Raw genomic sequence first — 13023 nt, forward strand, 5'->3', positions numbered from 1 at the left:
TCTGTATCTCTCTGTCTCTCAGGGTATCATTGGTCTAAAAGGCTCTAAAGGAAACCAGGTAATTGTGATGCTCATTTTGAATTGAGTGAATCATTGAATGCTTTAACATTAAGTCTCCCTCCAAACCCTAACTATGTGTGTCTGTCTGTGTGTTAAGGGTCCTATTGGTCCCAGAGGAGACATTGGACCTGCCGGGCCTCCAGGTCCACCAGTGAGTTCTGTTTAAAACCTATGATGGTCAGCCAGTGTGTTTGACAGCCGTTGACTCTTACAGGCAAAGATGGATTTATGCCTGATTCAGCATCGGTAGATGAGAGAGATCACTGTGATTGGGTGTTCATTCTCAGCCAATCTGAAAGGGGACGCCAAGAAGGCACACAACAACAAGCTCATACACATCAACCCTCTTCAATAAGTTCCCCAATTTAATTTGGACGTAAATAAATACAAAGACATTAAGTGACTGTGCCATCACACGTCCAGTAACACGTAAGACTACGTGTTACTCTTGTTTGGTCATCACACAGATGAATGCAAGTCTACGAGAAAATGAGCCTGCTTGAAACTTGATTTATAATGTCAGAAAACTTTCTTTTCTATCGAGCTCCAGACATCACATGACTCTGTTTGATTACACTGCCATGTTGGCAGGAAAAGCTGCAAAAATGAATGGTGCCAGTGGTCATTTTGGAGCCATCAGAGCTCACTGGGCACCCCACTGAGATTGAGTAATAATCAAACTGAACATAACGGACACTTATAATGCTGCCAGAATGATATTATTCTAGACCTGCAGTTACCCGACATCTTTAACTTTCTGATAAACTTTCCCTTGTGAAGGCTTACACATCACAAGTGTGTGAAATGTGTGTAAAATAAACAAGATGTTCAAATCAATTAGCGTTGGACACTGTACCTGATTTGAAGTCATCACTAAACAAGTGGAATCCATTGCCTGTGGTTTCCCATCACTTCTTTGCTTCTCACTTAGATGCAATAATAGGTGCCTGGTTGTGGGTAAAGCCTTTAAATAACTCATTTCATAAACTGACGTGACACTAGACTACTTCAATTTGTATACACCTACTGAGAAGAAGAAGAGTTTCCTATTATGCAGATGCAGTTTTTCTTGTTAACTGAGGCACTGTTGTGGTCGATTGTCGCTCTTTGTCATTGGCTGATCGTCAGGGGTGTATTCAGCAACTTCACACACCTCATTAATTCACATTCATCTACATTTGACCACACTCATACCCTTTTTTCTCACCCTCTCCTCTCATCAGGGACTGGCAGCAGTTGGAATGGACCCTCTGCCAGAGCGAGGAAGAAGAAGGAGGACCCACACTTTGGTTGATGGTGCTGCACTTGAACAGGAGGAGGAGGAGGAGGGCGAGGATGCAATATATGGAGAAGAGGAGGAATGGATGCAGGGGGACCAGGCGGAGCAGGACGGTTGGGCGAAGAATGATGGCCAAGACATGCAGGAGGTGTTTGCATCTCTGTCATCTATGAAAGTGGACGTGGAGGGTCTACGTAACCCACAGGGAACTTACCACAGCCCAGCACGCACTTGCAAGGAGCTCTGGCTCCTCCATCCAGAGCTCCCCAACGGTACTCATCACTCAATCGCTTTTGCATTTCTAGCGTTTTGATTGCAACAGCTGTCTGCATGTTAAAACTCATTTTCTCTCCCCATTTTATGTCTGTAGTTTTTCTGTTCTTTTGAAACCTGTTGAATATGTCCTTACCAAGCAGGCTTCTTCTTCACAAGGTTGAGTTTTAGTCCTCTCTGCCCACCCTCCTCCTCCTCTTCTCCTTCTGTCTCTCTCTCCAGGTGAGTACTGGATAGATCCCAACCAGGGCTGCCATCGAGACTCCTTCAAAGTGTTTTGTAACTTCACTGCACAGGGAGAGACATGTCTGTACCCTGACAAGAAGTTTCAGTCGGTAAGTTTACATGCAGAAACACAAAAACATATACACATTTTAACAGTTTGAGGTCAAAAGGATTTTGATTTTGATGAATGACCCTAAAGGTCCAGTATGAATCATCAAGTTCAGTCTGAAGACCTGTTACCTCTCATTCCAGAGGTTTCTTCAGTGCAGAACTGGTTACAACAGAGAGATAAACATGATTACAGTGTTGGGTTAAAATCTAGTTGTTGAGAAAGATTTGTTTGTTTGTTTGCCATCAGGTGAAGTTGGCTGCCTGGAAAGGGGAAAAACATGACACATGGTACAGTAAATTCAGGAAAGGAAAAGAGGTATAGTGTGATGATTCTGCATGCTCTCATATGCTATCAGTGCTTGTTTTACAAGACAAGGTAGAATGTGAAATATCTCATCATAAATGTCCTATACATTTGGTTGAATGTCAGACAGATGTATTGTTAGTACTCTAATGAGTACGCTGATTCAATCGGCTCCCTTTAAAATTATGTTTACAAGTATTTTCATTCATTTTGATCCAGATTTATGGATCAAATTGATCAGATAGGTTCCCATTAAATGTCCTGAAACTAATGGTTTCCTGAGGATGAATCCAGCTAACCTGATGATTCCCTCTTAGCCTTTTGTCAAAATATCTTAACAACAATAAGATCCATTTTTATTTGGTTTTTGTTTGGTACAAATGTTCATGGGACCCAAAGGATAATTCATATTAATTCATACGTTTTTGACTTTTCCTCCTGCACAGGCATGACAGTTATTGTGGACAGTTATTGTCTGTAGTGAAATTCTATCATTAACAATTGGTGCAAACATCGTCTCCACATTTAGTGTGCTTTATGTTGTCTGGAATAACACTGATGCGTAGGTTGTGTTCCGGTGTTTTCTTGCAGTTTTCCTACTCTGGATCAGATGGCGTTCCGATCCACACCGTCCAGATGACGTTCCTGAAGCTGCTGAGTGCCACAGCAAAGCAGACATTCACCTACCACTGCCTCAACTCTGCCGCATGGCTGCACACCGCCACCTATGGCCACGAACATGCACTGCGCTTCAGAGGCAGCAGCGGGGAGGAGTTGACGCATGAGAACACACATTACATCAGTGCACTGTACGACGGGTGTCAAGTGAGTGACGCAGACATGAATCACAAAAAGAGTATGAGCACATACACCTTCACGTATTTTCTGACCGCGCAACTGTCTTTCTCTCCCTGCAGACACGCTCAGGGCAGGAGAGGACTGTGTTGGAATTTGACGCGCCGCTGTCCAGTACACTCCCCATCATCGACGTGGCAGTGTCCGACTTTGGAAACGGGAATCAGAAATTCGGTTTCCAAGTTGGCCCGGTCTGCTACAACGGTTAACTGAGCCGGGGGAGTTTGCAGCAAGAATAATTTAATAGTTAAAAAAAAATAGCTGTGGACACTTTTTACATGCAGGGAGAAAACTACTTAGAAGACATACATGATGTCATATATTTATAAGTTGATTTACCTACAACAGTATTCCTTCTCTTAAACAAGTTCGATTCAGATGCACAAGAATTCACACATTCCTCACTGGCTTCGTCATAGCTGACTCACATACAGTGTGTCTTTTTTGGGGGGGTTTTTTTTCGAGAAAAGTGTTACATTTTTGAATGCTAACCTCTCGGTAACCTCTGTGACACAGATTATTGTTTCTCTCGTTCCTCTTCGTAGGAGGGAGTGGTGCTCTCCGAATAATCCACATCTGTTCACATAATTATCTATGCACTCAATGCCCATTCACACACAAGTCTCCAAACACTATAATCAGTGAATCATGCTCACAAATATTAACATATTAACACTCTTCAGCCACATTCACCCACCCTGTTCTGTCATCATCAAACCTCAATTTGTTTTGTGTTGTTGTTGTGATTTTGTTGTTATAATTATCTGTTATGTGATGTATGTCAGAGTGTAATTCATCGCGGTGCTATTATGACACTCCCTGCAGAGTACTTGCCTTTGTTAAAGGGAACTGGGTCAGTGCATTGTTTTTTTTTATACATATATATATATTGTGAAGCCATGTTTTATATTTTTTCAACATAAACAAACTGTGGTATGTGATTGCCTCAGGATCTTTTATTGATTCATCATATCATTGTGTGGAGGAGTGACTAACATATTTTAATAAAAGTTCATAATGTACATTTAAGTTAACATGACGAGATGTAGTTTTATTTTTTGACCAGATTGACATACAATGCATAATATTCCATTTTATTTTGACCCACAACCTCGGTTCAGACCCCTGTATAGCAACAGCAAAATGAAATGTTGGCACAAATGTTTATTGTCTCCAGTGATAATGACTTTTGTGATAACCCTGAGTTTTTGCTCTAATATTTAGGACTACTAGTCTATTGTATATACACAGTCCAACAAATGAATGCTGATGTATTTTGTGATCCTCTGCCTTCACAAACACTGTGAAAGAGCCAAGACATGAAACCAGGTTTTTCAAATATCATATAAATGGCTTTTTGTGTTCAGTCTGGTTGTCTTTGGTATTCATGTGCTGCAGATTGAGCATGTATCATTTATATTTCTCTCTCCCTGTCCTAGTCTTCCTTCTTTATGCTGACCCTCATCTCTGCCTGCCAGTGCTATACACTGACATCTGCAGTACAACTTTTTACTCCCTGAAACTTTAATGAGAGACAAACCCAGCTTATACATGAGTGTTTAACTGCTATGTTTCACGGATTAAATAATGTATATATGACATGACATTGCATGGAAAGAGTCATATCATATATGCCTAGAGATCTGCATATTTATAATCCTCAAGGTGAAACACTGCCTCAGGTCATAAGTTAAACATTGATTTTTAGTTTGTTTACTTAAGATAAAACAATGTGCTAGGGCTGCAACTAACGATTATTTTCATAATCGATAAATCTGTCGATAATTTTTCCGTTTAATCGAGTGCTTGTTTGGTCTGTAAAATGTCAAAAAATGTTGATCCGTGTTTACCAAACCTAAAAATGTTCGTTCTCAAACCAACATTTTTCAGTTTTAATGATTTCTTTGTTATATGGAGCAAAGAATCCAGAGAATAATCACATTTAAGAAGCAGAAAAATCAGACAGCCAAAAGATTATCAAAATAGTTTACAATTAATTTAGTAATTGATTAGTAATCGAATAATATTTGCAGCCCTACAATGTGCAGATACTGCTGTTCCTCTGTCAACACTGTTGCCATATTGGACTGGGCATGAAATCAGGTTGAATGTTTTGCAATGAGAATGTTGCATATCCATTATATCTCATTTATAAGTAAATAGAGACAAACCCCTTTATGCTCTATTTAAATGACAATTGACAGAATAAAATGGGCTCAATAGTGTTAAATTGTGTTTTAAATCAATGAAAGCTGTGACATTCAATGAAGTATTTTCCTGGTTCAAAATGGCAGATGTGGTGTGAGGGTAGCCTGGTCACTGTGGCATCTACAAATGTACTCTGAATATGTGGAATTACCATTACAGATATCCGTGACATCATTTTGACTAGTATGAAATGTAGTTGTATAGTTGTCCATAATGACAAACTATTGCAAATTGCAGATATCTCTAGTTTTCACAAGTAAGACTGATGTCACAGATATCTGCAATTCAGATTTTAACAGTCATTTGCCATTCATGGGTATGGGGTTTGTTATTATTGACATCTACAATTCTTCAAGTATCTACAACATGAAATACAACATGAAATACAATTCAAGTTGGAGATATCTACAACTTAATTCTGACTGTTTGAAACAATATCTAAAAAGATATTATAGAGATATTATCTCTAACTTGAATTATGAAGTCATAATAACGTTGTATATATCTGAAACTGAAATTAGATAGCCACAGGATTTGTGCTTTTGACTAGTAAGAATGACGTCACAGATATCTACGACTACAATTCATACTAGTCACAATGAAATGACTAGGCAAAATGATGCCACACAAAATTGGCGATTAAGTGTTAAAAACCGCTCAGCAAATGTATTGTAACCCGTGAGCAAATGAGCAAAGCCATGAAAAAAGCAGGTAAAAAAAAAAAAGTTTCATATCTTTGTCACATTGCACTAAGTAGGGAATCTGCTTTGGCTGTTCTGGTGAAATATCTCAGTAACAATGAGATTGAAATACCGTTAGTTAAAAAGGTTAGTCAACACTCGTTTAAATGTACACGCTAACATACAGAGTTACAAAATGTACAGACTGAATTTAGCTTATTATCCGACAGTCAGCGGAGTGGAAAGGTAATGCTAATGTTAGCCTCTGATGCTAAGTGGATGGAGCTAACGTTGTTTTACCCTGTTCATATTGTTATTCCTGTCTAATTTGACTCTCTAAACCATTTTGGTTTGATTGATCTGGACCTGGTGCATTGTTTTATTGTTGTGAAGTCTTCCCTTTTTTATTTTCATACACGTATAAGTTAATGTAAAGTTTTCATAGATCTTAGATAAAGAGTTGGGGGCTTCAACTACGACTAAATGCACATAATATTCAAATTTGATCCATCTGTTGATGCAAAAAGGTTTTCAGACATCATCCAATTCTGTTTAGAATCCAATATAGGCTACTGTAAAGTGTTTTATAAATAGCTCAAGTAAGGTTTGTCAAATAGGAAGTACATTAACACAGAAAATGACAGTCAAGTCCAAGTATAATTGTTTTTGAATGTAATTTTATTTTTACATTTTTTGCTTGGAAACTGATAATTGTGTCATTAATTTACAGGAAAATAATATCCAGGCATAATTTTACTCAAAACTGTACTTTTTCAATGACATTATTCTTCACTAGAATTGAGGCTAAACATTTGTCAGTATTATATCTCACATCAAATCTGATATACATCTTTCCCCGTGGCTCCTCCTTGCTATACGCTCCATCTGTCACCTTCCCCACCACAGATGTCTGGTGCTGTTGGTGCCTCTTTGAGTTTCCTCAGCATGAAGCCAACACCAGGACTATGTTCATCTTCTACTGCCAGAGGGGATTGGTCACTCCAGCTTAGCCACGACAGTACTACAGCAGTATCCGAACCCTGAGGCTAAACTGTACTTTCCATGTTGTTTTCTGAGGAAGATGTCCTCTTAAACTCTTTACAGGGTCCCAGCGTGTGTTTTGATTTTGTTTGTTTATTTAACAGTGTGTCTGCAGTGAGCCAACCCTGGGACATCTGAAGGAGAGAATGGGTCACCCTGAAGTCCCTTATGAGCTGCTGCTGCTGCTGTCTATAGTCTCCTCATGTGGGGTAAGAAGACACTTGTGTCACTTCTTCTTTTTCTTTGGAACATGGAGTGGAGCGTTTGTAATTTTCACTCAAGTGGTGTGTAACACGTTCTTCTTTGGCTCTTCTAGTTAGAAATATAATTATACTTCCCCAAGTTCTGGACTTATTGAAGATGTAGTCTTTTTGCATTCTGTCCAGTGAAATAAAATTCATATTAGATAAATATACTATTATTTCTGCCAGGAGTTTTGAATTGAGAGGAATCTAGAGTTGTGTGACATTTCCTACAAATGCACAGAAGGAGATACTTGAGCCAGTGATCATAAATATCCTGAAGGTGTTTTGTCATGTCAGCTCTATGATGCTTCTGAATCTCCTAACAAACTGTGTTCCCTCTAAGTGCTGCTGAGTGAAATATTAATGTTAGTGAAACGTATTCGCTGAGGGGTTTTCCATGTATAATCCATATGTATCCTGGGGGCATTCTACAGAGATAGGAAAGTGATCGTGTAACTGCTGATGAGAACAAAGACAGAACATTTTCTTATTGGTTGGTTAAATGGTCGACACAAAATCGCCCCAGGAGTGAACAACACAACAGCTATTGTCTTCATAGTTCTGTTGCAGTAAAGTTGTTCGTCTTGATAAAGTATAGCATGAGAACCACTTTCAGCTATTAACGCCGAGGCGATCTTTGATACACCACCCTGTCTTTAACAGCTCAAAAACATATTGTTGTTTCATCAGTTTAATACTTAATAATTCTTTTGCTTTTTTTTTACCCACACTTTTACATGTATTAGACTGGCAATCACATGGATGGATGGGTCCCTGGTTGTAAAACAACAGTAAATGCAATGAATTATGTCCGAAATATTGTGTTGATTGGTGTTAGTAGTACTCAGAACATAAATATGAGGGGTGGGAATCCCAGAGTACCCAACGGTACACGATACCAATAATATCACGATACAACGTTACTGTGATAATCAGTATTGCAAGACAATCATATACTGGCACATATATAGCCATTATCCCGCTGTAAACTCCCTCTTATCGGCCAAGTAACTTCCGCCACAAATTTCAATCATCAAGTACTGACTCCCAGGAAGTGAAAGTGGCATGGACTGTGGAGGACCTTCATTTTTAATTAAAATATTGATATTTGCCCTGGTGTAACGATTAAGAATATATTTTGCAGGTTGCAACGAATAATCGTTTAATTATTAGTTGATTACTAAATTAATCGCCAACTATTTTGGATAATTGATTAATTGGTTTGAATGTTTCTTTCCTACTTGAAACAAGGTCTCACAATATTTTCTGGTTTCGTTGCTTCAAATAATAAAGAAATCAATGACACGTAATAATTTAAAAGGTATTTGAAAAGATTATCATTTTGCATTTTGGGAAACACCAATCAAAATGTTTGCATTTTATGGACCAAACAACTAATCAATTAATTGAGGAAGTAATCGCTAGTTGCAGCCCTAATATTTTGTCAATCCGTTGGACAAGCTCTGTTTGTGGGAAAAGGAAGGTTTGTACTTTCAGTAGGCAGGATATTTATGGCATTGTTGATGAATAATTCCGTAATAATCTTACAGTATAATGAAAATCTGGGCTGTAACAGGAGATGTTTTATGATTTATGAAGATTGGTACTTTAGCAACAGCAACAACTGTCTGTGCTTCAAACAAACCTTTAAAAAAAAATTCTAAAAGATGCCTCTGGTCATCCTGTCGTCACATAGCACACTTTCACATCTTCTTGCCCCACTAGCCACGCGGCCCAGACAGATGCTGCCCTCACCTTCCTTCATGACACTGACATTGTCTTAGGGCCAATCGGTCCATGATGATAACCTGCAAAGCCAGTCATAGCGCCATCTATTGGCAACAGGTAGTATTCCTTTTATTTACATGAAGCTTTCAGGGTGTGGACTACATTTGTTTTACACTGACATAAATTGATGGTGGCCTCTCTGCAGGGCCATGCAAAGACCATTGCGGTCACTACACAAGTTATATTTTATTAATATTTTAATTTGATATTTTTTGTGTTGCTGATGAAACTCAGTTACCTACACTGTATTGCTCCAAGGAAAAGATGGCATTACCACTGAAAAATATGTAATTGTATGATTTCATATTAGTAGGTTGAGTTAGTCCAAACCAACAACAAAAGGACACTAAATAATAAAATACTGTGTAGAACTGGAGTTAATAGGTTAGATGTGCAGTTCCTGTGCAGATAAATACAAACTGTCCACAGCACTAAAAAGACAAGAGTGGCTTCTTTTTTTATGTTGCTACTTTAGTGTTTCCATGGAAACGTCATGGACACAAGCATCATCTGAACATTTTGTACTTCCTTTTTTGTTCAGATCTGCTCTGGTGTGAAGCAGCTTGCAGTCATGCTAGGAGGCATCGCTCCCACATGGTGGCACTGTCGCGTTAGTTTCCACTGCACAAATAAACTAGAAGGGAGAGGTCAATTCAGAGCGTTGTGCTGTCATGTAGTCGTTTGATCGAAATGTAGATTTGATCAATATGAAGAAAACAAGAGGTGGTGAGCAGAGAGGAAAAGAGAGGGGTAGTTTGACTGCGATGAAAATTAAAATACAAAAGAAAAATATGAATGAAGGTAGAAAAGACAAAAGCAAGAAAACGTTTTTTTTAATTTAACTTACATTTTATGTAAATCAGTATGTTCATTAAAGCAGATGCTGCTCCAGCTTATTATTTTCAACATATTATAATGTGGTACTGTCAGGAAGAAGTTGAGAGAAAACACAGATAAGACTGAGAGATGGAGTGTGTCTGTGAGAGAGGGTGGGGTGGAGGGAGGGAGAGGCAGAGTGGGTAAATGAGAGAGCAGCGCTGGCTCAGTCACAGTGTCTTCCTGCCAGAGGAAGGAAGGAGTCCAGGAAAGCACACACACACACATTGCTCAGTGAGACAAAGTGGCTGTTTCCTGGAGCATCTCCTGCAGCCTGAGCTGGATGTTTGGATGTTTGGGTGTCTGTCTTTTCCCATGGAGGCATCAGGCGAAGCTTGTGCTCCAGGATTTTTCCTCTAACCTGTGGCAGTGAAGGAGCGTACACTTGCAGCAGTGGGACAATTCCAGAGAATACACACTGTATTTGGATTCTTAGGCTGAGAACTGTTGAGCATGTGTACACATCATTTTGTGTACGTGCTGTTTTTTTTATTTTAGCATGACTGCTGTCAACAGTTTGTGAGAGCCAGTCAGACTTTCTCCTTGTGTGTGTGTGTGTGAGTGTGAATGTGTGTGTGCCAGGATGAGTGTTCCCATGTTAAAAATTGGCGCGGTGCTCAGCACCATGGCTATGGTGACTAACTGGATGTCCCAGACTCTGCCATCACTTGTCGGACTCAATGGAACCATCATTTCTCCTGACGGCACACATGAGCGCATCGTCAGTGTATGTATACTGCATGTTTACACTTATAAGTAAATTCGTTTATTTACAAAAATGTTTACTTTCACTCTAAATGAGAAAGCTTTGCTCTATTTAAAATCTGACACTTTAGAGAGATGTGATGTTTTTTTGTCAAAAAAAACTTTTTGTAAAAGTGTCATGATTATCACACCAATGTGACATGATGCTTTGTATTTGATAAGGTAGCCTGTCGCTTTGTGGCTGCAAAAATACACCAAGACTGTCCAAACAGTTAATGGAGAAAAAAAAAGTACAACTGAAGGATCAATACAATACAATCAGGACCATTCAAAAACGCAGATATTGAATCTGCTCAATGTTGCAGAAAATAGAGCGAACAAGGAGCAGCGATAGAAACGAAAAGCTTCTGATTTAGAACAAAACTTGAAAGAAAATGAAGCCCGCTCAGTCGTAAACATGAGAAATTAATAGCTCTAAAAATAGATTAAGAAATAAATAATCCATCCTTTCTCTTCTTTTAACTCGTAAAGAACACATGTACAGTTTGCACACATGCACGCACACACGCACGCACACACACACACACACACACACACACACACACACACACACACACACACACACACACACGCCGGAGTAATAGGATTGCTCTCTCTCTCTCTCTGACTTACTGGGGTGATATTTCTCCTGGGGAAGGCTGACTCACCCATGGGACAGGCAGCAATTTCTTGCCTTAGCAACACCCTGGCAACCCTAGACATGTAGATGCTAGACTATTCCACAGTACATATATATATGTATATATATATATACATATATATATATATATATATATATACACATATATATACTGTATATAATACTGGATATATATGGTTTATGTTTGTATATTTATGTGTGCCTGCCTGGGCGTTAGATGATTTAGTTGTCTGGCTTAAGAAGCAGATCACAGCTGCTATGTGGAGGGACATTGCAAGTTCAGCAAAGTGCACACAGACTCAATTAGATGCCCACACACACACACGCGCGCGCGCGAACGCGTACACGTAAACACACACATGGCCAGAACTGGGTAAGAACAGATGGAGATGTCAGAGAGGCAGTCTTGCTGCTACTTACTGCATGCAACTTCAGGACACAGTGGAGAGAAAATGTTGTTTTCCCATAATTAACATTGATGATTAATGTAATCATGAACTAAATCAGTGGTTCCCAAACCACTTGTCTCTGCTGAAGTAACCCTGCAATTCCAAATAGGTTCTGTTGGACACTTTTTAAGCTGAATGTAATGTAAAGTTATTGGTTATGTACATTAAATGGTAAATATTCTTCATTTATATCACACTTTTATAGTTTTCTTCTTAACCTCTCATCCTAGGGGTGGGTCAAAATATCGATTTGGAGATATATCGTCATGCCTCGATAATCAATACGCCTGGGCAAATAGTTAATAAATTGAGGCACTCTAAAGTACACAGTCCCTATCAATGATTGAGGAAAACCTGGGTGGAAGTTACCTGGCTGTAGAAGAGGGAGTTTACAGCAGGATAATGTTGGAGAAAGCTATGTTTAGAGACGCTCCATCCATTCAATAGTTTAATACATAGACTTTATGCACTTGTTCTCTATATTGTGAGTGAACACTTTTAACGACGTTTAGTTTTCTTCAGTTAGACAGATATGGTGATGTGTCGCTGTATGATTGCCTTGCAATATGTTGATTATCGAATAATTATTGCATCGTGATATTATTGGTATCGTGGGCCATGTATCGCGTATCGCATCATATCGTGAGGCACCCTGTGATTCCCACCCCTAACTCATCCAATCACATGCATAACAGTTACACACACATTCATACAGCACATCAATATGCAGTGCTTCTTATTGCACACGTCTATACACACGCTGCCATCACAAGCAGGTTGGGGTCTATATATCAGCATGTAGCCAGTGGAGCCAGGGATTGATCTGACCATAGTGTGGGCATCAGTCATGTTATTTATGTCAGATGACCAGAATGCACCTTGGTCGGCCTGTGGGGGGTTTTTTTTGAGAGAGAGAGGCAGACATGGATTCCATTGCTCTTTTGTTATTTGCTTGCTTTTTGAACAATAACACCACACAAAACAGCAATGACCTGGTCTGTACATCATATTTTTTTCACCTGCATAAGATTCATACTCATGGTCAATAATGATCTTTTGATTAAGATTAGTTTGACTTTGATTTGGATTTATTGTTTTTTTTTGACAAATATAGTATGGAGATTTAATCAAACATTTTTTCCCACAATTATGCAATATTTCCACTCTTTTATGGATCAGAATCAGAATCAGAATACTTGTATTATCTCGGAGGAAATTGTGGAT

General features: G+C 39.0%; 2 protein-coding genes across 5 annotated transcripts in view; both read left to right on the forward strand.

Moving 5' to 3' along the window:
- Nucleotides 1-4473, forward strand: part of LOC131466880 (collagen alpha-1(XI) chain-like) — a 46128-nt gene extending 41655 nt beyond the window's left edge. Inside the window, exons 60-66 of the mRNA XM_058640451.1 lie at nucleotides 23-58; nucleotides 158-211; nucleotides 1284-1611; nucleotides 1835-1947; nucleotides 2196-2264; nucleotides 2844-3077; nucleotides 3170-4473. Of these exons, the coding sequence (XP_058496434.1) occupies nucleotides 23-58; nucleotides 158-211; nucleotides 1284-1611; nucleotides 1835-1947; nucleotides 2196-2264; nucleotides 2844-3077; nucleotides 3170-3316 (981 nt within the window). The 3' untranslated portion in view covers nucleotides 3317-4473. The remainder of the gene's footprint in view (nucleotides 1-22; nucleotides 59-157; nucleotides 212-1283; nucleotides 1612-1834; nucleotides 1948-2195; nucleotides 2265-2843; nucleotides 3078-3169) is intronic.
- A 1418-nt stretch (nucleotides 4474-5891) lies between these two features.
- LOC131467657 (noelin-2-like) overlaps nucleotides 5892-13023 on the forward strand; it is a 53378-nt gene continuing 46246 nt past the window's right edge. The window contains exons 1-3 of one of the 4 annotated variants that reach the window (XM_058641684.1): nucleotides 5892-6026; nucleotides 6902-7048; nucleotides 7141-7245. In XM_058641684.1, the coding sequence (XP_058497667.1) occupies nucleotides 7183-7245 (63 nt within the window). In that variant the 5' untranslated portion in view covers nucleotides 5892-6026; nucleotides 6902-7048; nucleotides 7141-7182. Of the gene's footprint in view, nucleotides 6143-6901; nucleotides 7049-7140; nucleotides 7246-10136; nucleotides 10673-13023 lie in introns of those variants that run through there. The other 3 variants (XM_058641685.1, XM_058641686.1, XM_058641683.1) reach the window with 3 other exon arrangements.

Source organism: Solea solea, chromosome 10 (genome assembly GCF_958295425.1).
Source record: "Solea solea chromosome 10, fSolSol10.1, whole genome shotgun sequence".
NCBI classification, from domain to species: domain Eukaryota; kingdom Metazoa; phylum Chordata; class Actinopteri; order Pleuronectiformes; family Soleidae; genus Solea; species Solea solea.